We start from the raw sequence: 15,713 nt of genomic DNA, 5'->3' as shown, positions 1-15,713 counted from the left end.
CACGAACAATGTGACCTTGGCCAACACTTTTATCCTCCTCAGGCCTCAGTTTCCTCACCTGTAAAGTGAAGAGGTATGACTAGGTCCCTTTCAACTCTAGATCTATAAACTTAGTCCAACCCCTCTAATTTTACAGATAAGGAAACTGTGTTCCAGAGAAAGGTGAAGCGATTTTTTTTAAAGGTCACATTGTGAGCAGGCAGGACACCAGGGATTCAGATCCAGGTCTAATCAGATGAAGCACATGATGTAGTGTTAATAGAAGAAGCCCTTCAGATAAGAACATCAAGCCGCGAGATAGCAGCACAATCAGAGACTTGACATCACTTACTTCTCAGGCTTCCCATGCCTGGTGCTGGGTTGGTCCGAGGCGGGAGCGTGCTATGGTAGGGTGGGGTGGTGCTGAACAAGATGTCATTGGGCAAGGCTTGGTCAAGGATGGAACTCCGTGAGCTGCCATAGGAAGATCCTCTGCGATTGCTGCATATACTTTCATCAGAGAGTGTGCGGTACAGGGACCTTCTTGGAGACAGGTTCCCATAAAATGAAAACTGCATGTTTGCAAAGAGGGAGGGGAAAGGGGCATTAGTAAACAAATGAAGGCATGGAATAAACTCTATTAGAATGCAATGGGCTGATGCAGCGTCATGAAACTGGTCAAAGTTAAGACATAAAAACACCAATTTAGAAAAGCTGAAGGAAATCCATTGACTTCCCCAGCCAAATGCCCTGGTGTTTCAGAGCAGTTATTCGATTTTAATGCTTCCTCCTCTGACATTCTGCAAAATATGGTCATGAATTAATTAGATGCTACACAGCTTTATTAATTCTGAAATGCTAAATGGAGCCTCTACAACCTTATGATGATGATGGCTCCAGGAAATAGAGAAGGTTACCATTTCAGGCAACATTTATTCACATGCACACATGAAGCTGCTGGATTTTAATTTGAAACGACTAGGTTTTTAATACCAGGCAATTTAGACCCTGATCAACTGCATGTGAGGTTCAATCTAATCCACATGACAATAAAACTAATTTCAAATATCACAGCCTTGTAGGATACCCAAATAAATCTAATGAAAATGGTAAAGTCTAGTGAAAAAAAGAATTCCATTAAACTGTTTTAGCTATATTAAAAGATAACTTTTAGAGAAAAAAAAATCTCACAAGTTTACTAAAACACTTGATTCTGAAAAGATATACATACATGGGTATACACACACACACACACACACACACACACACACACACCCCACCTTAAAACAAAATCAAACAAAACCCTGCATTTCCAACATGTTCTTTTACATCCTGAGGCATATTCCGTTGGATAAACAAGTATGATCGCCTGGCTGTCCTTAAACATTGTTTACATCAAATAAGCACAGAAATGGGCATTTAAGTTTGTGAATGCAGCAGAAGGGCTAAAAATATCCCTATTCTTTGTGTTCCTTCCATTCTGTCGACTCTTCCTAACTGATGAATGCTTACATAAATCATGTACGTGGCCTACAAAGTTAAACATATACCAGGAAAGGAAAATGTGGTTTTAAAAGAGGAATCTCTTGACAAAAAAAGGATATGCTATCAGAATTTATTTTTGCAATAGCCTGCCTTCATAGCTAAACTCATACTGCTGTTTTCTGATTTATATTATTTATATATAATATATCCTATAGAGACATAAAATATATGTACATATATGAATAATATATATCTTTGGAAAATACATGTATACACACATACATATATACATAATGTGCCAAAAAATTTTAGTGCAGTTCAAAGCTTTGATGAGCTTATGTTAGCACACATACATGTGTTAGCACATTTATGTTAAGAATAAGAGATTCATCAGGATCCACTTCTTAGGGGATTCCCTTTACACATATGACTAGCACATTCTTCAGCATATTATTATAGGTAGAAGAGAATAAAGGGGTCTTAAGTAGGAACTAATTTGTGTTATTCCAGGGTTATAATTCAGTTAATTGGAGTATGATTCCATTTTAGGGAAGCCAGAATTTGTTTGTTTGCTCTTTTTTTTTAGACTCACTGTCAATAACAAATGGAAATGCAGGAACATTTTATATTTCAATAAGGGATAATATGGTACAATGGAACAACACTGGCCTGGAAGCCCGGATTCTGGTCTTGGCTCCCCTACTTAGCTACATATGGTCTGAGAGAAGGCATTTAAAACTCTGGGCCATGGCTTCCTCATCTGTAAAATTAGGGTCTAAAATGGAATCCCAGATCAAGAATAAGAAGAGACCTTGGAGGCTATTTAGTTTAACCCCTCACCCCCATTTTACAGATAAGAAAACTGAGGCCCAGAAAGGATCAGTGGATAGGATTATCCAGGTAGTATTAGAGGCAGGGTTTGAACCTGAGTTTCTACCTTCAAAGTCACTGCATTCTGCTCACTCCCCTGATTCCTAAGGTCTCTTCCAGCTCTGAGATACTCAAATGCTTCCAATTCAACTGTCACATATTTAGAGCTGGGAAGAATTTTAAGTTAGTCTCCTGCCCAGCCCTCTGCCTTTGGGCAGGCAATGTCTGACGTTTGACCGAAAAAAGACAATTAAGGCCAAACAAGGTTAAATGATATGCTCAATCTCACTTGGCTAGAAAGTAACAGACTTCCATTTTCCTAACCTCTTCCATTTTTAAATCTAATAGACCTGTCAGGGTAGCAGTCAATCCACTGACATTATTCTGTCTTTATAATTACTATATTTACTTGCATATTTCTTCCCCCTCCCTTGCCATACCATTCTCCATTTTGAAATGGGCATTGGATATATACTGCTTTTACAGCAAAACCCTCCCCTCCTGATCTTTCTGCTTTCATAAAATAATCATTGCTACCAGCAGAGGTTTCTAAATGGAACATGTTCTCTTTTTGTCAGAGTAAATAGGAGTTAGAAAGGGAGCTAACCACTTGCTGGGGGAGAGGAGAAGGAATGGAAAAGTAATCAGCAGCATTCACTGCCTCTCTCCCTTTGCTGCCTCCCTCCTACCTTCCCTAAGCTGGGAGATAGAAGGATGTTAGTTCCCCAGCATGTCCAATTTAGCTGAAAGGAGAGAGAGAGGTGAATTGAGGTCACCTAGCTTTTCCTAGCTCTGAGACAAAAAAATCTGTTTAAGCAGCATAGCTGAAGTATGAAAAGGAAATCCTAAATGTAAACTAACTTCTAATCACTTAAAAATCCCAGGGGCAGGTAGGTGGCACAGTGAATAGAGCACTGGCCCTAGAGTTCAAGTTCGGCCTCAGACTATTGATACTTACTAGCTGTGTGACCTTGGGCAAGTCACTTAACCCCAGCTGTATTGCCTCACCTCCCCCCTCCAAAAAAAAATCCCGCTCTTCTAGGTCTTATCACCACTATGACCAGGACCACCACCATCATCATCATAATCATCACCATCACTAATATTTGCATATCACCACCTACTACATGCCAGGTACTACGCTAAGAACTTTATAAATATATCTCATAACTCCACAACAACTCTGGGAGGCAGGTGCTATTATTATCCTCATTTTATAGATGAGGAAACTGAGGAAAACAGGATTAAATGACTTGCCCTGGTTCACACAGCTAGCCAGTGTCTGAGGGTACATCTGAACTCAGGTCTTCCTGATTCCAACACTGTGCCGTCTAGCTGACCCATTTTTTACTTTACTTAAGTGGTGAAGCCAGGCCTTGAACCCAGAGAGATGTTCTAACATCCAATACTGTAGTGCCCACCTAAATTCCTTTAGGCTGTTCCAGATCAGAGCTTTTAAGAATCATATTTGTTTATCTTTATATGGCCATGTTTTAAAAACCATAATAGCAACTCACTTTAAAACCAATGACAACAGACAATATTGAACTAACATATTTAAACATATTTTTCCTTTGCAATAATATACATTTTTCTTCCAGGGCTTCAAGCCCAATGTTCAATAGAAGATGGGCAGGCTTTTAGTACCATTTGGGGTGAGGCCTTCATTTATCATTATCACAATTACTGGAGTTCTTCAAACTGGTTTGAATCCACATTAACCTCACCCTCATTCAATTTCCATTTATTTCAAGTTTCTGCAAAGAGGCTAAAACCATAAATGAAAAAAGATGCACAAATTGTTCCTCACTCCGTTCACCGGCTCCTTCCACTCTTAGGTTTTAGTGTCCCTGTCTATCCACTCATTAATGTCCCTTATTTGTGCCTCCTTCCTTTAAATACACTCAATTTATGTGAAAGAGTGGGTTCTATCGGGATCCTTTTTGGGAACAACAGTGAACTACTTCTAAGTAACTGTCTCCTGTAGGGGCTGAAAATTCCTTTAAGTTAGCTAACCTTTCTTCGGCCCTCCTCCACCAAAGGGCTGCCGGGAAGCATTAATTTCAAAAAGTCTTCTTTGGACAGAACATGTTGGGTTTCAGAAACTGCATCCTCAACCACGGTCTGATGTTGACTTGATGTGGACATGACTTCCATATCACTATACATTCTGTTAGGACATAAAAGAGTATAAAAGAGAGGATCAGGGAGCCAACCATCAAACTGCTCATGATGTGATAAATTAAAATGCAGTAACCAGTGTTCAAAAACACATACACATATACACATGTGCATTACTTTATTATTAAGTCAGTTCAGTTTTTCTCCCTCTTCACTCTAAATCCCCAAGTCATTTTACATTTATGAACTAAGTTCAATTGCTAGACAAGATTTTTGAATAATTCAGAAAACAAATCAGAATCCCAGAGCACAATATATGGAAACAAGCTGCTGCTTCCTCCAGTGAAGCCTGTTTCCTTTTTTCCTAGTTTGGATTTGGAAACAGAATTTCAATAATTCAATAGAGATGAGCCAATGTTTTTAAATCACTGTGTGTGCTTCTCAAAAACTTGGAGATTGAGGGTGATCAGACACCTGGACCCCACATCCCAATCCTATGGTGTCTAGAGGAGATGACCAAGGTTCAAAAGTAACCATTTCTGGCATGTGCCAAGCATTTTTAATTATCAGCAATTTCATAAAGCTGTTTGGTTAAACAAAACATCTGTCTCCCTTAATTATCAGTATATAAAAATGTATTTATGGTCAACAAAAGGCTGTCAAACTGGATTATTGTCTTTCAGTTCTCTTTGAGGAAGGAAGCAAATGAGTGATCTTTAAAGAGTTTACTTTGGAAATGCAATTTGAGCGACCATAGATTCCCAAAGACACAGAGCATAAATTGGAGTCCAATCACTTCCTGCCAAATGCAGAGCAATCAGAGACTGTAGTAGCCTCAGCAGAGGCAATGGCCTTTGCTATTGAACTGTAACTCTAGGAATTATGCTGTACCATGGCAGCTAAGTCTCCAGCAAATGAGCTGTTCAGGGCTCTCATCACTGGAACCTTGAAGGCATTCTGGTTCAAAGAGATGCCTGTGTTGCAACAAGCTAAGCAAAAGCTTTCAGAGAAAATGTTGAAACAGGAAACTTTCACTTACAAACACAAAACTAGGCAGGAAAAATTCCATCACTTTGTTCGCAAAATGGTATAAATTTCCATACACTTGCTAGTGTTTCAAGGACTAACACGTGAAAAACATACAAACAGGGGATGAGGGGAAGCTTTGCAAATGATGAACATTAATGTGGAAGATGTACTTGTTGGTGATCTGCAGGCATGTGCAAAGAGCCTTCTTATGAAATCTATGAGGGGTGTTCTAGTATTTTTACAAAGTGGAGCTCTGGAAGGACCAACTTCTGTTATCTGGTCCAGACCCACATTCTGGGCCTTGCCACCAGCTTTTGTAAAACAATTATCTATGGGGGGAGGGGTTGATCTATACTAGCAAGCCTTATTTGTATCACATAGGCAACTAGGTAGGTACAGTCTAGAGTCAGGAAGATCAGAGTTCAAATATGAGCTTCGATACTAGCTGCATGACCCAGGGCAAGTCATTTAAACTCCATCTACAAAAATGAGAATAATAATAGTACCTATCTGTCCCAGGGTTGTGGTGAGAATAATATTAATATTAATGATAAGGACAACAACAACATTTATATAGCGCTTTCTATGTGTCAAACATGGCGCTAAGTACTTTACAATTGTTACCTCATTTAATCTCCACAACAACCCTGGGAAGTAGGTGCTATTTTCATGCCCATTTTACAGAAGAGGAAATGAAGCAAACAGAAGTTAAATAAGATATTATCTTTGAAATGCTTTGCAAACCTTAAAGTGCTACACAAATGCTAGCCTCTATTATTTTTGTCATCATCATTGTGGAATATCTGTGGGAAGTTGAGTCAGTTTGGGGGTCTGACATTTTCCAATACATTCATTATGCCAGTTTGCCCTTAAGTGCATTCGACACTGAAGGACACTTAAGTGTATTCGACGCTGTAGCTCGACACTAATTTCTCCTTCAATGCTTCCAAAGACCTGTGCTGCTCTCAATCTTAGAGAGTTAGCTAGGGCATTAAGAAGTTAAATGATTTGTCCAGCCTGGGTCAGAGATAAGACTTTCTTTGTGGCTTTAAGGTCAGCTCTCTAACCGCTATACTACATTGCCTATAATGATATGAGAAGATAAAAATACCTTTTAGCCATGCATCTGAGAGATTACAAGATGGAAAATAAATTTTAAAAAAGATAACCTTTTAAAAAAAAATAAAGCCCCAGAAACACTACAAACGCATCCTTAACATTCATCAAAGAACAAATATGCACTTGAAAGCAATAGTATCTGATGTTATTATGGTGGGCTAGTCCAATAGAAAATGTTAACCCAGTAACTGAAATGTCTTTTAGGTTAGAATCTTTAAAAAACAACTAAATTGATTTGGTTAGCCTTCTCCTGCACATCCTGAAATATACAAGAATCTACCACTTTCATCAGAAATGCAATAATCATAAATATCATAAAAGATTTTGTTGAGGGCTCAGTAAGCATTTTTTTTTACAAATAAGTATAAAACAACCCCAACCTTTCAAAGTCTAGGGAATAAAAAGGAAACCAAAGCAATGTTAAAATTAGGTTGAACATACTTTTTTTTGTTATTATTAAAAGATCACTTAGCTCTACCACAGAATCAACGTGTGCACTCTCTACCCTTGAATTTGTTAATTTCCCAAAGATTTAAACTTAAACGGTACTTTACTGAAAGTATTTCTATTGAAAAAAAAATTGCTTTGGCCTTTAGGAAGAAAAAAAAATATTTTTAATTCTTTATGTTGAAATTGGAGAATGTATATAGTAGTTTGAAGAAAAAAATACAAGTTAAAATCTAACAATTTTTGAAAAAAATAAAGTTCAAGAGATCATTACTTTAAGGAAGGATGTATGCCTCTGGAAGAAAAGCTCATTTTCCTTTTCTCTCTTTCCTCACTATTTTGCCAAGATAAAGGAAAAAGAAGTTGCTTTACTTACCCCTGACATTCATTTACTTCAGACTCTTCGGGTGTAGGACTGCCTTCTGATTTCTTCCAACCAATAACATATTTGCTAACTGCTCCTTGCCTGTGGTAGGATTTGGATAATGACCCAGTAACCTGTTGGCCACTATTGTGTGATACTATGTAGACTTTGGAGGTGTCCAAAGACCCACTATTTTTAGAACAGTGTGCTGAAGGGCTTCCTGAATGGTGTGAACCACTGAAGAAAGGGGGAAAAAAGAAACAAAAGCAGCGTTACAATGATATTCCTAGCAGCTCTGGGACACTGCCAATCATACCCACAATTGCTATACTTTCCCCTCTCCCAGAACAAGACTGGGAGAAAGGGACTAGTGTATAGTGTAACTGCTTACACATGCAATACCCCACATTTCATACCCAACTCATGGACACAAATGTAGGCCAAAAACCTTAAAAAGTGGACTTTGGGGAAACCTACAAGTCAGAATGGCACAACCTGGGTTAAGAACAGTAATCACATTGTGCCAGACTTCAGGTGAATTAGTGAGAAAATGAAGCCACAGCACCTACCAACATGTAACTTAAGGGTTAAGAACTCCTGTTATTTTGAATCCTCCACTAACTGAGGGGTCCTCCAATATGGTGCTCAAAGCTCTTTTATCTCCATTTTTCTCATGTAACAGCTCAAATTATATAGGGATTTAAGATTTGGAAAGCCCTTTATGTATATTCTTATTTGATCTACAAAGGGACCTAATTCACAAGAATGACTGCAGAGAAATTAATGAACAGAATCCCAAAACAACTTACACCATTTTACAAACACAAAAACACTATGTAAATGCTTTAAAAATATAGCTTCTAATACAAGAGGTCCTTAGTTCTGGTGCATTTTGCATTCATAAAACATGACCTATGGAAAACTAAGCTTACAATGCAGACAAATTAGAACTTGATTATTCACAGTACAGTAATGTTGCTTTACAAAAGGATTTCTTATGGGTCCCCCTAAATAGCAAGGTACCCTTGTGCATTGAAAATATGATTTGATTTACAAAATCAGAGCTTTTAAGGATTAGACTTATAATATTAGTAGCCCATATTCAGATAGCGTGCTTTGGCTTACTAAATTGATTTGCACACTTTTTCAGAAGCGTATTTACAGCACGAGAACATTCAGTTAGAAATTTCTCATCCTCAGCTTTAGTGAGATAAGAAGAGGGAGTCTCAGCAGGGTCTGATGGGTATCCATAAGTTTGAGGAGTTTGGAGAGAGGTTAGATAGAATCTCATGGCCTGGAATTGCTTCCTGTGGGATGGGAGGCTCTGGAGAACAAGATTTTGGCAATGAAATGATCAAAATCAACTGTGATGAACAGGGGAAGGTATCCAAGGAAACTGAAGGCAATGAACAGGGAACTAAGACTTTTAAAACGGCAAATTCTTTAAAATGAAATAAGGCCTGGTAACTGAAGACACATACCCACAAAAAAAAGACCAAGTTGTATAAAAAAAAAATTATTACGAAGACAAAGACCTTGCACAAGTTGAAGTTCGAAATGATGGTTAAACACAATAGAAAGGGCTTTTCTTTGGGGGGGGGAAGGGAGAGACACAGGAAGGGTGAAAGAAGTATTTGATTCAGAATGATAATATAATAATAGAAAAGTGGAAGGTAAAACTATTCAACTCCCTTAATTCTGCAGAGGAGAATGATCTCTATACAATAAGAAGAGAATGGAAGTGCTTAACAGGGAAGTGAAAGTCAAGGCAGTAATATCGGAGTACCTAGCTGCTATCAAGGAATTTAAATGCCTGGGCCAGAACAAACTATATCCCCAGGGCCTTGAAAGAACCTGGAGAGGAGAATATGAAACTTTTCATTCCAGTCTCCTCTGTAGGATCTACTTTAAGCCTATGAAATATATCCAGGCTTTCTTTTGAGGGCTTTTCTCCTCCTAAAACATCCCTAAATTTGGGGCACTGTCATTTTTTACAAACCCTCCCCCACCCCTTTTCTCATCAGAACTATTCTGTCTTGTGAAGCTCTAGTATCTCCAAAACACCAAAGAAAGTTGGGAAGGGGATGGTGTGTATGCGAGGGAGATGGGGGAGAGAGATTGGTAACATGGTAGAAGGGATGACTGGGACGTTCTAAAGCACTAATACAGCTCTGATATCACAAGCTAAACTGGCTTTGACCTTAAACTTTTGGCAGTATCTGCAGACCAAAAATCCAGTCACCAGGTCTTTCACTAGTGATCCTGCTTGAAAAGAGAAAGCCTGTGTAAAGAGGTCTCTAGGAGGGGAGACAGAAGAAGGTCAAATCCCCTCTTCTTCAGTATATGCCAGAGCTATTTATGTCTGCTACTTATATATGAAAAAGTCAGTGGCCCTCGGGTCGGCCAGGTAGCACAGCAAGTAAGAGCACTGGCTCCAGTGTTGGGATGACCTGGGGATCAAATTCGGGCTCAGACACCTAGCACCCACCCAGAAACACCTGGCCATGTAACCTTGAGGAAGTTACTTAACCCCAATTGCTTAGGGGCGGCCAGGTGGCTCAGCGAGTAAGAGCACTGGCCCCAGTGTTGGGATGAGCTGGGGATTGAATCTGGGCTCAGATACTTAGCACCACACCCAGAAATAACTGGCCGTGTAACCTTGAGCAAGTTACTTAACCCTGACTGCTTTTAAAAAAAAAAAGTCAGCGGCCCCTTAGGTTTCCAAAGCTAGTTTACCAAAAAAGAAGCTTTATAACTACCTCACAATTTGTTTCCTTCTACTGAATGCTTTGTGTGTGTGTATGTATGGGGGGAATTAGTCACTACTTTACATGGAGTAAGTATCCAAATGTTAGGTATAACTGATTATAACTTTTATAAAAATAAAAAGAAAACACAAATCAGAAAGTTTTGAGTTTTATCAACTTTATTTTCTCCAGGGATTTTTTATTTCTCATACCACCACAAAAAAAATTTTTTTTTTCCTACTGAAGTCTTGTTCCTATGTTCCTGGATTCTCTATTCAAATCAATAAAAATTATAGAGAGTTATGCGGCAGGCACTGTGGGTTACAAATGTAGAAATGACATAGTTTTTGCCCTCAGGGAGAATACATTCTACTAAGGAAAACAATAGGTAGACATAAGTATACATAAAACATATTCAACGTAAATACAAGGGAATTTGTGGGGAAGTGGGAGTCCCAGCAGCTAGAGAGGAAAGGAGATGGACGTGGAGCTGAGTTCTGAAGGAACAACAGGGAAGGGATTGCAAGGAGCAATCTTGAGCAAATACCTGTTCCATGCTGAAAAAGCTTAAAGTGTGGGCCTAATGAGGGGCTTTATGTCTGTATGAGATTATGGGCAGAAGAATGTCTACGAGGTGATGAATTTTAGGGGCCACGTCAATCTGTAATAACTAAAACCAACCACAAAGTTGAGGAAGGATTTCAATCTGTGTCAGCAAGAGGGGGTAACCAATGATGAAATCTTAGGCAACTCAAAGTCGCCTCCTCCCCCACCCAGTACATACTTAACATACATGTCTTCTTTATGTTTATATGTCTGTCTGAATTGAATACAAAGCACAAGAACACAAATCTGGCATGTGGAATGCATATCTATTTTCTCCTCATCTGGATTCTACAGAATTTTCTCAAAGTTTATAGAATCAAAATAGCTTAAGATAGATCCCATGTGTTTCAATGATTCCAGTATATTTTCCTTTTCTACCAGGTTAAATCAAAACAAATTATCTTATTCCTCAGTCTTTTTCATGTTTCTATCCAGGAAGGAAGAAAAGGTATACAAAACTGTGTTCTGGAATTTCATGACCAAATCTCACATTAAGATGCAGAGATGGTTCTGGTTCCGGTACTAGCTGGACTGAGCTTTCTTGAATCTCTGAGTCTGAGTGATGGTGAAAGCAAAAGCCTCCAGTATTAAGTTGAAAATGGAGTTCAAAGTCATCATCAACTGTGAATTATGAGTAAAAGGAAGCTGAATCGCAAAAGATTCAACTCTCACAACACAATTCACTATACATGACAGATGTGCACACATGCAATTTAAAGGGATGGAAGGAAAACAAAACCAATCAGAAATTCAATCTAGCACTTGTATTCGCCTGCCAGCAGTAGGAGCCATGCTAATTTAAATAAAGAGTTAAGGTATGCAAAAAACCCTGCTTCCCTTGGGCATAAATATCTATATCCCTCTCACTACGAGATGCCTCAATATAAAGGTGCACCTTGCAAGCAAAGATGACCAACCAAACAATATTGGATGGCCACATAAAATTCTACTTATGCCAACTACATTAGCCTAACAAGATGTTTATAATAAAGGTGTTTTTTCCTAAGATGCCAAGAAATCAACTCTCAACCATCCATGAAAATGGGTAGGGAGAATTTAGATAAATGACATCAGGATAATCCTAACATCTCATTTTAGCTATTCATCACAAGCATTCCCTTAAGCAAAATATGGGCAGTGAGAAGGCACAGTGGATAGAGTGCCAGGTCTGGAGTCAGGAAGACTCACCTTCCCGAGTTCAAATCTGGCTTCAGACACTTACTGGAGGGACCCTGGGTAAATCATGTAAGCTGATTTGCCTCCCGTTCCTCACCTGTACAATGAGCTAGAGAAGGAAAGGGCAAACCACTCAGACTACATACCTGGAGTGAGAAGATATCTCACTGAGGTCCCCCATGCTGCCTTCCGCGGTGCTGCTGATGGCGATGGCGGATGGATAGTTATGAACGGCGAAGAGCTTGGCCTGCTCCTCCTCCGGGCCAGGCACCTCGGCAGAGTCGGCCCACTGCTCGGCCCGACTGTGCATCATGGGCCTGCTGCCCGTCAGATGCAGAGGGCCCATCATTGAAGCGGACATGCAGGGGGCTGTATCAATGCCACTGTCGGTGGAGGCCCCTTTGATATAGGCTAATCCCAGCAATTCAGGGTCCATGAGGTCTCCAGAACCAAAGTGCTTGTCATCACTGCTGCTGGACGTGTTACTCGAGAGCGTGTTACTGCTAGAATGGCTGGAGCAATTTTTGTCTCCAATCTTGAAGAGGAAGAAAAGAAAGAGCATTTTAAACAGATTTTTATTCCATCAATCTATGAATTCTATTAGTCTCACACATGCCTCTCCAAATAACCAAAGCCTGACCATCGCCCACTGCCGAGAGGGACACAGGATTAAAAAGCACTAACAGTAACTACAGAAACATGGGACAGAGAGCATCGCTCAGCAGGCAAATCACTCAATTGATAAACACTTGTTAAGCCCCTACTGTACAACACAGGGAATACAGGCAGCAAAAGCAAATCAGAAAAAAGCGAAACAAGTTTATTTTAAAGGATGGTTCTGGGCAAGAACAGGCCCTCTCAAACCCTCCCCCCTGCCCTCTCCCTCACTTAGCTTGGCTTGAAATAAATGAATACCAACTTCTTCAGACAGAATACAGTCATCTGTCCCTATCCAAATGGCTGCAAAGTCAGTAACAGAGAGAAGAGCTAGGGACAATATACACACAATGGAAGTAGGAAGATGATTTACAGAAGGGACAAGGACTGATTTTAATGGGAAAGTACTTCCATGATTTATTTGGGGAAGATGGTAGCAGGAGCAGAATATTTAGGTAGTTGGGTGCTCTTTTGCAGAGAAAGGCCAGGATTTTGGCTCTGCTCAATCAGGAGCACTATGATTACAGCTGGCAAGTCAATAGAGCTTTAAGCATTATTCTCACTTTATGAATGTGGAAAAAAGTTTAGAGCAGTTAAGTGACTTGCTCAAGGTCAGTCAGTTAGTACTTGACTAAGGAGGGATCTGAAGGCCTCTATCTGTGAGATCATATTGTCTTTAGAGGAACGTCGGCAATGCTCGTACAGTTAAGGCCACCATCTCCAAGGCCTGGGAGCCAATTAGCAAATGACAACCAAAACTGGAAAGAGGCCCTGTCCCTAATCTATTTTAAAGTAGCTTGCCCTTTCTTCCTGCTATATGTTTTTTTTAAATTCTATTTTCTCTTTAATTGCATGTAAAAACAATCTTTAACATTGATTTTCAAAAATTTTTGAATTCCAAATTCTCTCCTTCCTTTCCTCCCCTCCCTGAGAAGGTAAGCAATTTGCCATAGGTTACACATGTTCCTGCTAGACCCTTAAGTAAGTCTCACTGATCTTTTTAGCAGATGTCATTATCCCTAGCACTCTGCCAATGCTTAAACTGCAGGTAGGGATTTATAGATTTTGGGTCAGTAGAAAACAAAACACAACTGGACAGAGTGAGTTTTTGTCTTCCATTCCAATAGCCAGGTGAAGAAATGTGGAATGGGGTTGGCTAGTGAACATCTATACTATTCTTAAATATCATAAAGACGATTCAAGATGGTGATGGGTAGACACTCCAATTTTTCATTAATGCAATTTGTGGCATAATGAGTAGTGTGGGAGTGGGTTCAAATCCTTCCTGAGATATCTACTTGCTGTCTGAGTACAGTGAAGTCATTGGGTGGCACTGTGCCTCAGGCAACTCCCCAGGACTGAGCTACTAAACTTTAATCTGTCCATGGAGAATAAGTTTATTCATCATGATGTAATCATAACTATGTTGTGTGTGCAGCCATTCATGAGATACCTTTATTTTTAAGATTTGTTTCTGGAAATACATAGTAATCACTAAGAATGGACAGATTCTTGTTTTATGTTTCATTAAAAGTATGGTTCTTGTGAACTAGAATACATATGTGTTAATTGTACCTTCATAGCAAAATTTTTCTTGTCATGCACTGATTTTAAATATAGATTACTTGATCCCAAGTTGCACCAGAGAACTTTCTATCATTTATTTTGGCCTTTTTTTTAAGTTAAAAACTGTTTGCATTAAAAGGGGAGGGGGAAGTGTTAGAGGAGAATAATATGATCCAGTAATAAGAACCAGAAGGCTGGAATTCTATTTTTAGCTCTGTCCCTGATTGTCGTGACCTTGGGCAAGTCATTTACTTCTCCCTGAAGCCTAGCATTTTTCTCTGTAAAATCAGAATAAAAAAGCCTACTTCTGGTTTTCCTCACCTCCAAGGCAACCTGTGAAGATGAAGAGTGACCCTTAAAGAATCTGGCCTGGGGGCGGCTAGGTGGCACAGTGAGTAAAGCGCTGGCCCCCGAGTCAGGAGGACCCGAGTTCGGTTCTGGCCTCAGACACTTAACACCCACACAAAAAAACTAGCTGTGTAACCTTAGGCAAGTTGCTTAACCCCAATTGCCCTCTAAAAAGCAAAAAAAAAAAGAATCTGGCCTGAAGTCTCTCTCTTATATATCACTGGCTCTGACATAGTTCACACAGACAATTAATTAATCTACGAATTAAAGACTTACATGAGAAAGCTTATTCGGGGAGTCTTTGCAACTTCCATCTTTCTGCAGGGCTCTCTCTTTATAGGAACTCAAGACTTTGGAAGGTGGTCCATGCCACTTGGTTTCTGCCACAAATGGAGAGAAGATTTGAATTCCCAATTTCTAAGGTTAGGAAAATTCTCAAGGGAAAGAAAGATATCTGCAGAACAAATGATCAGGTGGGAATACAAAGGAATGTGATTCAAGGCCTTCCTGATCTTACCAAAATGCACTCTCAGTTAAGCGTTTATTGGTACCAGAGTAACTTCTAATTCCAACACTACCCCCCATAGCCAACAACTTCTACTATCCATAGTCCCCCTATTTAGTTCTCTGGATGGTAGAAGTCATGTCTCATTAACCTTTATACCCCATTAATGCCATGCACATAGTATCACCTACCTTACTAGGTTGTTGGGAGGAAAATGCTTGGCAGACCTAAAGTACTAGAAAATGGGAAGACTAGTGGCAGTTGGTAAATGCTTGGTTAACATCTGCTGGATGAATGGACAAGCAAACATCGGAAGTCCTTAATGAACCCTGTGGTGTATATAATTACCAGAAAGTCTAGTTCCTTCCATAATTTCTTGCTCTCTGGCTCCTTCACACTCCAGTGGACCGGAACTCTGGTGTTCATGAAGTAGAGGAGACTGGCACCTAAAGAGAAATAGGGAAATTAAGGTTCTCATTTTTTAAACAAAACCAACCCATAATCATGACCATTCTTTACATCTCAAATTTCCAAAAGAGAAATAAAAATGAAGCCTTGCTTAGAAGCCATTTCCTCGTAAAAAGGTAGATGCCTTTTAGTTCAAGCCCAGCACTGGAGCTGAGTGTATCTTGAAGTCTGCAGAACTTTGCTAAATTCACCAAATGGTCAGTCACTAAGAAAGACCACATGGGAA

The 15,713-nt window shown here is 39.5% G+C and overlaps 1 protein-coding gene across 2 annotated transcripts in view; it reads right to left on the bottom strand.

Moving 5' to 3' along the window:
* SIPA1L2 (signal induced proliferation associated 1 like 2) overlaps nt 1-15,713 on the bottom strand; it is a 255,321-nt gene that overhangs the window by 23,032 nt on the left and 216,576 nt on the right. For both annotated transcript variants that reach the window (XM_069064868.1, XM_069064869.1), the window contains exons 14-19: nt 15,368-15,465; nt 14,791-14,894; nt 12,090-12,478; nt 7,427-7,651; nt 4,351-4,504; nt 332-551 (exon numbers count right to left, since the gene is read on the bottom strand). In XM_069064868.1, the coding sequence (XP_068920969.1) occupies nt 332-551; nt 4,351-4,504; nt 7,427-7,651; nt 12,090-12,478; nt 14,791-14,894; nt 15,368-15,465 (1,190 nt within the window). The remainder of the gene's footprint in view (nt 1-331; nt 552-4,350; nt 4,505-7,426; nt 7,652-12,089; nt 12,479-14,790; nt 14,895-15,367; nt 15,466-15,713) is intronic.

The sequence above is a fragment of the Petaurus breviceps genome, unplaced genomic scaffold, assembly GCF_028583685.1.
Source record: "Petaurus breviceps papuanus isolate PSGF00001 unplaced genomic scaffold, PetGlider_PUasm1.0 90650, whole genome shotgun sequence".
Taxonomy (NCBI): Eukaryota; Metazoa; Chordata; class Mammalia; order Diprotodontia; family Petauridae; genus Petaurus; species Petaurus breviceps.
This window is presented reverse-complemented; position numbering and strand designations above follow the sequence as displayed.